The sequence below is a fragment of the Ctenocephalides felis genome, unplaced genomic scaffold (genome assembly GCF_003426905.1).
Source record: "Ctenocephalides felis isolate EL2017-DRISC unplaced genomic scaffold, ASM342690v1 CF-g0.4_SCAFFOLD_01170, whole genome shotgun sequence".
NCBI lineage: Eukaryota > Metazoa > Arthropoda > Insecta > Siphonaptera > Pulicidae > Ctenocephalides > Ctenocephalides felis.
The window spans coordinates 80,229,895-80,245,350 of NW_020537324.1; the positions used below are offsets into that span (position 1 = coordinate 80,229,895).

Genomic DNA, 15,456 nt, shown 5'->3' on the forward strand with positions numbered 1-15,456 from the left:
CCCCCCTATAGTGCTTATGTAATACTTGGACGGCCCCATATTTGTAGTATTATTCTATCTATATATATAAAAATAAGTCGGGTTTTCCTTCCTGATGAAATAAACGCACGAACCGATTTCGACAATTTTGCATTCGTTGGTAAGGTCTCGGGCTCAGCAAGATTTATAGCTAAGAAAATTAGTGGTGCATGGCATCGTGCCCTAATGCAAATTGCTAGAACTTCACGCACCGTAATTAAAAATTCGAGTAATGACATTATTGAGAATTATCAGAATTATGCTTGGTCAAGTCAGCGAGCAATTCTTGCCGCAAAGATAATTATGTACACGCACTGTATTTCAACATACAATCAAAATTACCGGCGATTGGTGACATACCAATCAATCCGACTGGTCTTCCGTTTGACTTCAAACGATTGCAATTCCCAGTTCGCCTTGCGTTCGCAATAAACATGTCGCAAAGCCAATCGCTTAGTATTTGCGGTATAAATTTCAAATAGATTATTTAGAAAATCATTGTTTTTCACATGGGCAGTTATACGTTGCCTGTTCACGAGTTGGAAAACCATCCGCTTTGTTTGTGTTAACGTCAGACCAAAAACAAAAAATGTGGTTCACCAAAGAGCACTTCAATGAAACCGATAATTTGCGGATTCACTTTCATTTACTTACAATTAGAGAAGTTCAACTAAAAAACACTTCATTTTTGTAATCGGAAAAAATTCATTACTGTGTGCAATAAAATTGAATTTTTCCTTTCAAATAAAAAAACAAACAAAAATTTCTTCATCTTTCTCACGAAACCATCTGGTGGCGAAACGGAGTTCGTCGGGTTTGCTAGTTGATATATAATATTTGTTAAATTAACTGATAGCTCGTATAATTTTTGCTGTTTTGGGCAAATTTCAAAGTCTTTCAAGACTTCAGGCAAATTTATTTCAGGTAGACTGTCTAGATTCTAGAATCTAGAACATTTCTATGCCATAAGACTAAACTAGAATATTTTTGCAAGATCTGAAACATTTGTGTAGATATTTTCAGACTATCCAGAATATTTTCAGATTTCAAATTGTATACAATATTTCTAGAACACCTAGAATATTTTCAAACCATCTAGAATATTTTCAAACAATTTGCAATAGTTACATTAAATAACATTTTAGGTCCATCCAGAAAATTTGTAAGCCACCTAGAATATTTTGAAACTAACACTCATCATTTTTAGAACATTTGCAACATTTTCAGACTATTTAAAATATTTTCAGACTATTTAAAATATTTTCAAGTTGTCTACAATTTTTCAAGGCTGTCTAGAATATTTTAGACGATTTTCAATATTTACATACTAAATATTTTTAGATCTTCTTAAACACATTTTTAGACCACATAAAGGATTTTAGGACTAACTAGAACATTTTTAGATTGTTTGCAACATTAATGTTCAATCTAAAAATATTCTAGATAAACAGACATTTACTGCCTGGTAAATTTTTTAGACTAACTAGAATATTTTTAGACTATCTAGAACATTTTTAGAGTATCCAGACAATTTACTAGATACAAAAATACTGAAAATATTTTCAGATTATTTAGGCTAGGCTACTATATTTTTGGCTGAAAATCGATATTTGAAAACTAATAAATAGTTAACTTTTCTATCAATTTATTTAGTTTTTTGAAGTAGAAATTTCACCAGAAAATCCGATTTGCTAATTTTGTGTTTTCTCGACGTTTACAGTCATTTTGAATCTAATGAGACCGAATTTGAAAAGAGTATGTATGTATGTGTATGTGAACTGATTTTTGACTTTTCGTCGACGTTTTCTCAAAAACATCTAGACTGATTTTCAAAATTTTGGAGTCACTCGATGTAACTCATTAAGAAATTAAAATTTCTTGAATATTTCATTACGGTACGGGAAGTTCCAGCAATTTGCCTTAGGCACGATGCCATACACCCCACTAGTTTTGATTTTGCATGAAACTTTACATGGGGATATAGAGTATATAATCCAAATGAAATATCACTATATTCACCATGTCATACAACAATGGGTTAAATCATGAAAATACATCATGAAAGTTTGTAGTTATGCGTTTTTGAGGCATGTAACTTAGTTTTTATTATATTTTAGTTATAGACTAAATGGAAGAGCTTGCATGTTACGAGCGATTTGCGAAGGCTCCGAAAATCCTTTCACGCACGAAAACGGAATCCTGGGCGAACTGATGCACATTATACTGACGTGAGTATCGAAATATCTCTATTTATCCATCGATTAATGAATTATTAATTAATTGTGAATACTTGTTAAAGTCCTTCGACGACAAACGAAGCCCTTAGCGAACATTCGGACAACGAATATCTGATGGCAGAAAAAATCGGCAGGGAAGCTCAGAAGGACCACGAAAACGGACACGGTCAGTAGAATTATAATTATAATATATATATATATATATATATATATATATGTATATATATATATATATCAGTGTTTCCCAAAGTGATAAAAAATATTATAAACAACAACAAGAATGAATTTCACTATAAAAATATTAATTTTTAATGCAAACGCTCCTAAAATAACATAGAGCAAGACTGGAGCAAATTTGCTCCAAATTAGGTTAAGTGTGCCATGATATTGATAATAGAGAAACAAACAAATGTATAGAAAATATCTCATAATAATCGATTCTAATAAAATCATCGCAGAATAGTAAAGTATTGCGTTTTTGTTAAATATACCAAGTTATTTATTATTATGCGTTCCAAAGACTTTTATTATTGTTCTAGTGACTAACTGAATTTTATACAGTTTTTTATGGTAGCTGAATGTTTTCTGCGACCCACACTTTGGGAAACACAGATATATTATATTCTACTATAAGATTAGTTGGGGAAGGGTTTCATTGTTTTTTTCCTTGGTTTTACAGAAAGGTGTTCTAGGGTTTTCCAGGGTTGCACAACTCCATTGTTACAAATTTTTACGAGCGTTGAATATTTGTGGAAAACTCTCGGATAGAACTAGTTGTTATAAATTATTTATTAGTTTTAAGTAACAATTTTTTTATTTACTATAATACATTATATACATATACTTATTATTATAAATAGGAGAATACTTTCATACCAATAAAATTTTAAACAAGAAAACCAAATTATTTTATCAAATCGAAAATGGACATTAGTTTCTGCATTAGTTTTTGTACTTATTAAGTTACTGCTTATAAATGATAAGATAATTAAAGTATCTTTAAAATACTTTATTTATATATAGTTTATTTATCAATTTTGAAACTAAATGTTTATTCTAGAGTTGATGTTAAAATCTCGTTTGTGCATTTGAGTTTTATATCTTCTGTAACTTTCAAAATATTTTTCTAATCAAATTGATATATTCAGCAAATTTATACAAAATTAAATGATTTATAATGTTGTCTAACATCATAATGCTTTGTACAAAATTAAATGATTTATAATATTGTCTAACATTATAATGCCCTACAGCAACTCGGTATACCTTAAAATCGTTTTTAAAATTGTTTAATTTTGAGTGAGTTGACTTTAAAATTTCTTTGTGCATTTTCTTTGGTTATATTTTTGTAACTTCAAAACTATTTGTCTAACATAATTCATATATTTAGCAAATTTGTACAAAATTTAATGTCTTATAATATTGTCTAATATCATAATGCCCTACAACAACTCGGTATATTTTAAAATCGTTTTTGAAATTATAGTTAATTATATATAGTATTGGATTTTGAGGGATTTGACGTTAAAATTTCTCTTGTGAATTTTTTTGTTTTAAAGTTTGTAACTTCGAAACTATTTGCCTAATGTAGTTGATATATTTCAGCAAATTTATACAAAATTAAATGATTTATGATGTTGTCTAACATTATAATGTCCTACAACAACTCTGTATACTTTAAAATCGTATTAGAAAATAGAAAATTAATAGTAAATTGTCTTCGCAAACTGTTCGTCTAATTGTAAATTTTAAATGGTATGTCTATTTTTTTTTTCCAACAAAAGGACAGAAAATGGGTGGAAATTGTATTATGTATAATATTAAATATATATATATATATATATATATATATTTACCAAAACAAACTCCTTTTAATATCGGACGACTTAGAAATCTCGTCTATCAAATTAATTGTCTAGAACTTAATGAAACGTTTACAACAACATAAAAACGATTCAAAACATTCGAGACAATTTAAAACTATGATTGCGGAGCATATTTATACTTTAAAACACAATATGGACTTTTCTAACCCGACTGTACTACAATTCGAACAAAATTTATTCAAACGAAGAATTATAGAAGGATTTTTTTTGACTATTTACAGCAATAAAACAATAAATAAACGGAATGAACTTAACACGCTGTGCGACACAAATCTCTTTTTATTTAGATAGTATTTTCAAATTTCTCACATATATATAATTTATATTTATATATGTATATAAATAATATATTACATACCTATTCTTCCGGCACATCACTGAAAACCCTCACAATTTTTTATCACAAATTCACAAATTATCTATAAAATTGTTTTAATATGTTTATTATTATTTTTATTATTTTATCAGAACAGATATGATTTAAATGACTTCTTCTTCTTTAGATAGAAATAATATGTCTCCATCGTAACATTTCTAATTCTGAAGACGATCGTGGTTTCCTAATTTGTTAGTCATGATAAATAAATAAGTGTGACATTTCGGACAGGTGTAACTGTAAATGATCATTATGATAATAATAATAACAATAACAATTGATTTATGTATTGTACTTTGTGAGATATATGTCGCAAAAGTTTGTCCGGAATAGTTTCCGAAACTACTGAACCAATTTTAGGTTTAATTGATTTATCATGTGCATTTATATCCAGATTAGGTTATAGGCGATATTAAAAAGCTTAGTTCATATTCGAAATATTAAGATTTTGTTAATGTTGAGTTATGTAAAAAACAGAATAGGCAACTCTTGCTGTGGCAATATTGATTGTTTTTATTGTTTTTTTTATAGTTTCTATAATTTGCTCTGTAACTTAAAAAATAGTTAGAATATTTCGTAATCCTTTGAAACTACGATCTGATTTGGGAAGGTTTTAGTATAATTATTTAAACTATATTATTAATAAATATAAATATAGATTATAAAACTATATTATTTTTCATCTAAAGTCAGAATTGTCGAAAATTAATTAATGATTGAAATTTGCGTTTAAAATTAGTTATGAAAATTTATTTAAAAGAGTCAGAAATTTTGATCACGTTTGATATGTTTTAAGTTAATAGTGTTAATTCTGATATGCAACTCGATATTTACAGTTATATATATATATATATATACAAAATATTATTCAAATTTAAATTTTGTTTAATATTTACAATGTCATTCCGGATAATCATGAATAATGCAACAATGAAAAATGTCGCCAAGTGTCACAAAATTTATTCGGTTAAAATTAGTTAAACACGATTAGATTTTGACAGAGTTTTTAAACTAAACTCTAACTACATACATGAAATATTTTTAAAAATATATAAATAAAAATATAAATGTCAAAATTGACTAAAATGATCAAGATTGAGTCAAAATTTAGTCAAAAGAGCTAAAATCGATCAAGACAGGAAAAATTGACTGCATCGAGCAAAAATTATAAACAAAATAGCAAAAATTGATAAAATAGCCAAAGTTGATAGAACCGAGCAAAGAATAATAATAAAATATGGAAACTTGATCAAAATGGCCAAAATCGAGCAAACGTTGATTAAAAGAGCAAAAATTGATGAAAATGGCCAGAAATTAAAGAAAAATTTCCAAATTTGCCTGAATTTTCTAAAATGAGCGAAAGTTTACTAAAACATCCTAAATCGACTAACATATGGTAAGTAGAAAATATTGAAAATTTAGTTTTTTCTGTATTATTTGTTTATTATAAATCTTTATTGATAATTTAATTTCCTAATACAAACTTATTTCAAAAATATTTAAACATGGTTTTCTTTTGTAACTTTTTACCCATTATTATTTTGTTTCCGATTTTTTTAACTTCCCGAAAATGAAAATGTTTGCATATCTTCACGTTTCAGAGGTTTCTGAACATTTTGGCATACCTCAGAAAACATAGATGTGTGTGTGCTGATACAAATTTTGTCGACGATTTCGAGAACATGGCTCCACCGATTTGAGTGGTTCAAAAAACCTTCGATTCGTATTGATAAGGAGACGTGCTGATTAGTTTTTGGCAAAAGCAGGTCCAGCAGTTACGGAGATAAAGAGCAAAGAGTGCAGAAAATAGAAATCGAGTTTTTGAGAGAACGGAGCATCCGATTTGAATGATCTAAATACATTCAATTAGTAATGATTGGGAGAAGTGGTTATTAGTTTTTCGCAAAGGCAGGCCGAGCCATTTCGAAGATACGGAGCTAAATTTGTAAAAAATGACAATTTTTGAGAGAACTAAGCGTCCGATTTAAATGATTCAAAGAACTTTCTGCTTGTTTTAACAAAATAATTGATTTTGGCAAAAAAAAATTATTCCAAAATTTTTTTTTTTTCAATTTTTTTTTCAACAAAAATTTTTTTGTACATCGAAAATAAGTCAGATTTTATTTTTAATTCTGACTAAAGTTCTAATATACTTTAAACAAATATTTCAACTTTGCAATTCAGTTTATATAATTCTTATAAATATTAGACAATGTTACAATATTTATAATAATCTATTTGAAAACATTCAGTATTCCTCGAACATTTCGTTACGGTACGGGAAGTTCCAGCAATTTGCCTTAAGGCACGATGCTATATACCCCACTAGTTTGGCTTAAAATTAGCAAAAATTTACCAAAACTGCCTAAATCGACTGATATTAAACATGTTAGGTAAGTACAAAAAATTATTTTTTTATTTGTATTTATTGTTCTTTATAAATATTACTAACGAATTTAATTTGGTAGTCACATAATTTAAAAAAATCATTCAGTTTAATTCATTTTTTATTAGTTTAAATTTTTTTATATTTTTGAACGATTCACATTTAGTTTTTAAACATTCAGTTTTTTTTAAATTATTTAATATTAAACTTATTGTTGAATTTCTATTCATATCATTTTGATAAACTGTTTTAAAACTCTGCCTTATGGTAATTTCCTAAACCGGCATAGAAGAAAATCGAATATTTTAAAATAATGTCAAATAATTTCAAAATATCGATCAGATCTATTTTGGATTTTGAAGTTGAATGTATATAAAAATGATTTACAGGTATATTCTGATTCTACTAGTTATTGGCACTTCAATTCAAGGATTGAAATTGACCACTGAAAAAGTTCATCTTATTGCTACTCAGGTAAGAAATAAAAAAATAAAGGTAAAAATAGAAATAGAAATTCAATTTATATATTTTTTTTATTATTTTTTCCTAAGGCGATTTTCGGAGTAGGTCTACCAGTGGTTCTCAAAGACCAGTCCGTGACAGTCGGTTCGGTGATGAAAGCAAATTATAAATTGCAATACCTGACGGACACTCCTGTGGGAAATTTATCCTATCATCAATTGTTTGATGACGATAATAGTCGTTCTGGTGATGGAATTTCCAAAAGAGATGTCGATGGTCGTGAAAATATGAGTTTGACGAGATGGCACGTCTATAGAAGTATCGAGATGCTGGTCAACAGGTAGGAGAAATAAGAACTAAATACTAATTTATACAAAATTATTAAATTAAATTATTAAAATACCATAAATAAAACCTATAGAGATCTTAAGTCGACATTAGATATATATATATATATATATATATATATATATTATAATATATATATATATAACCACAATTGTAGAATAAAATTGGACTACTTCATGTAACAGGAGTATTAATACTAAATTTTTAAGGCTGAGTATTAAATGAAGCTGATCCAGAAAATTGCCTTTAATTGATATCATTTCTATCATCATAACAAAAATGGACCAAAATGAGCAAGAATCTATTATAAATTGACTAAAATTATCAAAAACCGAATAAAATATCGCAAATCGTCTCAATTAGAAGTTAATTGACTAAAATGAGTGGAAATTCGTTAAAATAAATAAGAATGGTCCAATATGGGAAAAATCATCCAAAATGAAGAAATATAGGAATATTTAAGAAGAAAAATAGTAATATATACGAAGAAATCAACTAAAAATTTTTTTTTTTTTTTTGGTATAAAGCTCAAAAAGTGATTTCAGGATGAATGAAGAATAAATGGTCTAAAAACAGAGAAAATCGATTAAAATCAAGGAAATACTTTAAATCGTTTCAATAAGTAAAATAAATGGACTAAAATGAGTGGAAATCCACTAAACTAAACGAGAATCGTCCAAAATGGAGAAATATTGTCCAAAATGAAGAAAGATCATCCAAAATAAAGAAATAGTAGTCTAGAATTTGCAGAAATTCACTTAAAACAAAATTTGTTTTGTGTAAAACTCCGAAAATGATTTCAGGAAGAATGAAGAATTAATGGTTTAAAAACAGACAAAATTGATTAAAATCAAGGAATTATCATAAATCGTCTCAATAAGTAAATTAAATCGACTAAAATGTGTCAAAATCTACTGAAAAGAACGAGAATTGTCCAAAAAGAAGAAATATTGTCCAAAATGAAGAAATAGCAGTCTAGAATTAGAAGAAATCGACTAAAAATAAAAAAAAATATGTAAAACTTGGTAAATAAATAAAATAAATCGACTAAAATAATTGGAAATCCACCAAAATAAACGAGAATCGTCCAAAATGGAAAAAAGTTATCCAAAATGAAAGAAAATATTCAAAATGAAAAAAAATTAACCAACATGAAGAAATCATCTAGAATTAGGCAAAATCAACTAAAACAGAAGTTTTTTGTCTTATACTCAGAAAATGGACTCGGTATTTGTTTATTAGGAATAAATGATCTAAAAACAAAGAAACTAGACTAAAGCCAGTAAAGACATAGAAGATCGACTAAAATCGAAGAAATTTTGACCAAAGTGAATTAAAATCAGTGAAAATTACAAGAAATTGACTAAAATCAAGAAATTCGGAATAAAACCAAAAAATCTAAGGCAAAATCATCTTCACATTTTAGGGGTATATCGACGGAAATCGTAAAAAATCGACTAAACTTATAGAAAATTGAATACAGTCATAAAAAATTATCAAAAATCATAGTATATTGACAGAAATCAGATAAAACAGCTAAAATAAAAAAATCGACTTAAACCAGGAAAAATTCGAATAAAGTCGTGTAAAATAAACTAAAAACAGCCAAAATGTACTGATTTAAAAAAAAATTGATTACAAACGGGTTAAAATTGGTTTAAATCAGGAAAAATTAAATAGAATCATGGAAATTCACTAATATCAAGTAAATTTACTAAAATCAGGAATAATCGACTTAAATCATTGGCAATTTGACTAAAATCCACCAAAATTAGTGAAAACGGACTAAAATCCGGAAGAATCCGGCAAATGAATTATAATCAAGGAAAATTGAAAAAAGAACCTAGAAAATGAAGTTTTGTAAAGAAAAATGGCTAATTTAAAAAAATAATGTTCAAAGCTCGTTTAATATGGGCTAAAATCGGGGAAAATTAACTAAAATCACGAAAATTGATTAAAATCAAGAGAATTGCATAAAATCGACTTAAATCATTGGCAAATTTACTGAAATCATAAAAAAAAACATCAAAATTAGTGAAAACGCGCGAAAATCCGGGAAATGAAGTATAGTCAAGGGAAATTAAAAAAAGAACTTAGAAAGTGAACTTATATAAGGAAAAATGACCAATTTAAAAAATAATGTTTAAAGTCGGGTAAATGTGTACTAAAATCGGGAAAGATTATCTAAAATCACGAAAATTTACTAAAATCAAAAAATTGCAATGACTAAAATCAGAGAAAATTCACGAAAATTCATGAAAACAGGCTAAAATCCGGAAAAAATCCGATAAATGATTTATAATAAAGAAAATTGAAATAAAATCCTGTAAAATTAACATATATAAGAAAAAACGGCTAAAATCAAGGAAAATGGATGTAAATTAAAAAAAATCACTAAAATTATGAAATTTGACTAAAAAGACTAAAATAAACAGAAATCGACTAAAATTCGATTATATAAGTTAAACTAACGAAAAATAAATTAAAAACTATATTTAAAAAAATTAGGTTAGGTGAAATTATTTGAGGAAAATCATTATCGAGGAAAATCATCTGAAATCAGGGGAAATTGACTAAAATCGAGCAAAATAAATGATAATCAAGCAAAATTGACCAAAATCGAGGATGTTAGATTAATATTATATAAATCCTCCGAAATTAGATAATATATATTATCTAATTATCAAGTCCATATGGACTAAACAGAAAACAAAATGGACTCAATTAATTGATGAACTTACATTAATATTGAGGAAAAATTAAATGAAATCAGAGAAAATGGATTAAAGTATAAGTGAAAATTATAGAAAAATATAAGAAACAACAGATGAAAAATATACATACAAATATACATAAAAATAAATATATACATACATAAAATTAAGTAATTTAACAAAATCGATTAAAATAGATTTTAAATCAGAGAAAACTATAATTATATAACTATAATCGAGGAATTCAACTAAAATCTAGAAAAAGGACATAATCAAGCACAAAGGACTAAAACTAGTAAAATGGACAAAAATCAGGGAAATTAGTCTAAAATAAGATGTATAGACTAAAATAAGCTTCATGCAACTAGAACCAGAGAAAATCGACTAAAATGTGGAAAATTCGAATAAAAACAGTAGAAATCGACCAAAATCAACTACAATGACCAAACTTTGACTACAATATAAAATTGGTTAAATACAAAATTAACGAGAAATAGTATAAAAAAATATAATCGTTACTATAAGTGTGAATTCCCATGTTAAGTAAAATTAAATTAATTTAACATAATTTTTTTCTAGTTATGGTTTGCAAGGCAAAGAGTGCATGTTACGAGCAATTTGTGAAAATGCAGAAAATCCTTTCACCCACGAAAATGGACTTTTAGGCGAATTGATGCACATCATACTTACGTAAGTATAAAATCTATAAACATACCAATTAACCTAATTAATAATAATTTTGTTTATATAATATTCAAGTCCATCAACTACTAATGAAGCCGTCAACCAGCATTCGGATAATGAATACATTTCTGCAGAAAAAATCGGCAGGGAAGCTCAGAGGGATTTCGAATATGGACAAGGTAATAATATTAATTTATATATATATATATATATATATATATATATATATATATATATATAGAGTATCCCAGAACTCAACGTCAAGCCGTATAGTATTGACATGAACTATCACAAAAAAGTTGTGTGCAAAAAGCACTAACAAAAATCGTGTTATGTTTAGGTTTTTATTTTTTTACTCCAATTTTTTCATTATGGCATGCCAAGTATTTTACCATTTTACAATCCTGATTAAATGTGCAAACTCTGGATGAAACTTGACAACACACTTTAGTACATTTTTTTCAAATAAGAGCCTTTGAAAGTCGACCGATTTTGTAAATTTTGAATTCATAGTTTAACAAAAAGTCTTGATTTTTGAAAACTTGAGGCAATCGTGTCATTATTTTTGGCTGTGGTCTTAGAAATGTTATTTACAATTACGGATCCAAAGTTTGGTTGAACCAAATTATTAAAAACTAGTCACAATAACCAAAAAATTGGTAACATTTCCACCAAAGTTCTAGGTTACACTTAAAAGCTCATAAATTTCAAACTGCATGGAGTATTTTGTTAAAATATTTTTTAATGATAGTTACAATTTATTTAGGCTTGACGTTGAGTTCTGGGACACCCTGTATATATAGTATCCCAGAACTCAACGTACAGTATTGACATGAACTATCATAAAAAAGTTGTGAGCAAAATGCACTAACAAAAATCGTGTTATGTTTAGGTTTTTGTTTTTTTACTCAAAATTTTTCATTATGAGATGCCAAATATTTTACCATTTTACAATCCTGATTAAATGTGCAAACTTTTGCTGAAACTTGCCAACACACTTCAGAACCTTTTTTTAAAAGGAGAGCTTTTGAAAGTCGACCGATTCTGAAAATTTTACATTCATAGTTTAACAAAAAGTCTTGATTCTTGAAAACTTGAGGCAATCGTGTCATTATTTTTGGCTGTGGTCTTAGAAATGTTATTTACAATTACAAATCCAAAGTTTAAATGAACCAAAATAATAAAAATTAACCACAATAACCAAAAAATTGGTAACATTTCCACCAAAGCTCTAGGTTACACTTAAAAGCTCATAAATTTCAAACTGCATGGAGTATTTTGTTAAAATATTTTTTAATGATAGTTACAATTCATTTAGGCTTGATGTTGAGTTCTGGGACACCCTGTATATATATATATATATATATATATATATATATTTATGTGTTTGCAAATTGTTTTGCAGAAAGATGTTCCAGAGTTTTCCACGATTGTGCAATGCCCTTGCTGCAGATTTTTTCAAATGCCGAATATTTATGGAAAAACTCGAAAACAAGACAATATTAATACAATTTTTATAAAACAGAAAAAATATTTTTATTTATAGATAAAACGCAGAAAAATCTAATTAGAAAAATAAAAAAGTCTTTACTTTTAATATGATGAAAAACTTTATTGAGAAACTCGCCACTAAGTAAATTAATGGTTACAAATTATTAATTGCACTCTTGAATTACAGAAATAATTATAAAAAAAAATTGCTCGTTCTTTATTTTAATTAATATTTTTATATAACATTTTCCAAAGCTTTGTAATTCTTTCATATAAATATAATTGAAAACTTGCCAATAGGATATTTTAAAACATTTTTATGTGGCATATCAATTAGAAGGTCTCAAAGAATACAACACGAATCTAATACTCTTTTTAAATTTTCATAAAACAGAAAAATATTTTTATTTATAGATAAAACTAAGAAAAATCTAATTACAAAAAAACTTTATTTTTAATATGAAGAAAAACTTAAACGTTTGAAGTTACTGTGGATATTTTTATTGAAAATTTTGTGAAAATATTTTCAAATAATATTGGTAATAATTTTGTTATGTTTTTTTGAATCTTTCGTCGTGACTTCGAAATTTAAAAAGAAATTATAAATAAGTGTGACATTTTTCGAGATGTAACTGTAAAGATGGTTTGAATATGTTAATTAATATAAATATAATAATTTATTAAATTATTGTATGCTAATTTGTTTAGTGTGAACGAAGTGCATATAACGGTTCTCAAAATTTGTTTCTTAATATAAAAATAATATATTTATATATATATATATATATATATATATAAATATATATTAAAATTGCCTTCAGGAAAAAATTGCCAAAAATCTATATTTTGACAAATTTAGAATAAATTGCTGCACTCTAACTAAAATAAATGCAAAACAAATAAATAAATTAACTAAAAAGATTTATTAAATTATTTTTTATAATTGCAAAAGTTTTACATACCAAATTAGAAAAACATCTACAAAAATTTGAAATATTAAATATTTAATTTAAAATTTAATTTGAAATAATATTAATATTTTCAAACTTAAGATTCCTAATTTTTAATTCATATTTTCTAAATTTTTGTTTCCTAATTTTGTAATTTCTGATATATTTAAATTTGGAAATTTTTAATTTTCTAAAAAATTATTAGCATTCATTTTTATATTTCCAAAATTTATTTTTTCCCAATTTATACATTTATTACTTAAAAATTTGATATCCTGAATTTCAAAATCTAGAATATAAAATACAAACTTATATAGATTTTCAAAAATAGTATATAAAAAATTAATAAATAATATTTTAATATATAGAAATTATGAACTAAAATTCTAATATGTAAAACTTCAAGATTTAATATTTTAAAATTTAAAATTTCAGTATTTAGGATACAAAATTTAATTCTTCAAAATTATTAAATCTAAAATATCAAAACTAAATATTTAATATTTAAGATCTTATAATAAAAATTTATTTTCAAGCTATATTTTTAAAATCTAACAATTAATTTTAAATTTATAATTTTTGAAATTCAAATGATGAAATTAAAAACTAATAGTACTCTTTTAAAATTTCCTTATTTTACAGTTCAAAGTATTAATTCTAACATAAATCAAAAGCTTCAATTTTTTAACTCGGATTTTAAAATTTCAGTATCTAAAATTTATATCAAGATTTTGAATCTAGTATCTGAATTTTTAATTATTAAAATTTTATATTTTAAAATATCAAAATTTAATCCGAAGGCGTCGAAATTTAATACATAAGAGTACCAAAATACAAAAAAATCAAAATGTGAATAATTTCTTTATATTATTAAACAAAAATTGTTATTATTGTACTAATGAATATAATAGCTAGTATTCTACCAAATTTTACTATTATTTATTTTACTGTTGAAGAATCTTTGTCAAAATTGCAATTAATAACTCCATGCAAATTATATGTAACACCACAAGTTACATATATAAACAAACGTCTTTGTTGTAATATTTAAATAATAATAACGACAATGACAATGACAAAGTCTAAATAAATAAATTATTTATATTTTTAATTTAGTTTCATTCACAAAGTATGTTGACTCGTTTCGGTTTTTTCTTTCTATTCATATCAGGGACGAATTGTGGAAAATCGGATTTTGCGGAAAATTTTCGAAGGGATAAAAGGACTTTGGTTTTTCCTGATAAACATCCTTATACATTACAAGTAAAATAGTAAAAATAATATTCAAAAATATTATATATATATATATATATATATATATATATATATATACATATGTATTTATATTATATAAACATAAGTTTTGCACTATGAAAAATGTCTCAGTTTTTCTTTATAAGTGCAAAACTTGCGTTAAGGTTTTTGCCAAAATTCTTAAACCGATTTTGAAAATTCAAAAACTGTTCGAAAGATATCAGTTGGGACTTAGGCTGATTATTTTTTGGTAGAGATCAGGGGAGCCGTTTCTTCGCAATTAATTCTGGAACTTTATTATTCAACTGGATGGGACTTGCGTTTTTTATGCAATGAAGGAACGTTATTGTTATTGATTTTAATACAGTTAAATATAATAAATTAAATTTGTAATATTCATCAAAATTTGCACTCATACGGACCTGTCTTTATATTAAATCAAATTTAATTTAATTATTTAATTCATTAATTTTTTTAGACATCTTTCTGACATTTTTATAGAAGTCTACTTTTGGTCTTAGTCTCTTTTTTGCTCTTATAACAGATAGTAAATATATTTTATACTTATATTGATTTATTTATTCATTTATATCAAATATTATATGTTATATATTGTGTTATTTTAATATATTTTTAGTGTTTTTAAAATA

The 15,456-nt window shown here is 25.6% G+C and overlaps 1 protein-coding gene across 1 annotated transcript; it reads left to right on the forward strand.

Annotated features, from left to right (window-relative positions):
* The first annotated feature begins 2,038 nt into the window (after window positions 1–2,038).
* On the forward strand, window positions 2,039–12,617 carry LOC113367735. Its single transcript, XM_026609316.1, has 8 exons — window positions 2,039–2,055; window positions 2,136–2,246; window positions 2,318–2,421; window positions 7,313–7,377; window positions 7,455–7,705; window positions 11,007–11,117; window positions 11,187–11,290; window positions 12,517–12,617. The coding sequence occupies exons 1-8, from the start codon at window positions 2,039–2,041 to the stop codon at window positions 12,615–12,617; spliced, it is 864 nt and encodes a 287-aa protein (XP_026465101.1).
* Window positions 12,618–15,456: the final 2,839 nt, after the last annotated feature.

What these genes read in the sequence shown, in the direction of transcription:
- LOC113367735 (XM_026609316.1), top strand. An exon ending in CTGATGCACATTATACTGAC is followed by an intron (nt 2,247 to 2,317) that starts GTGAGTATCGAA and finishes TACTTGTTAAAG; the next exon opens with TCCTTCGACGACAAACGAAG. An exon ending in GGACCACGAAAACGGACACG is followed by an intron (nt 2,422 to 7,312) that starts GTCAGTAGAATT and finishes TGATTCTACTAG; the next exon opens with TTATTGGCACTTCAATTCAA.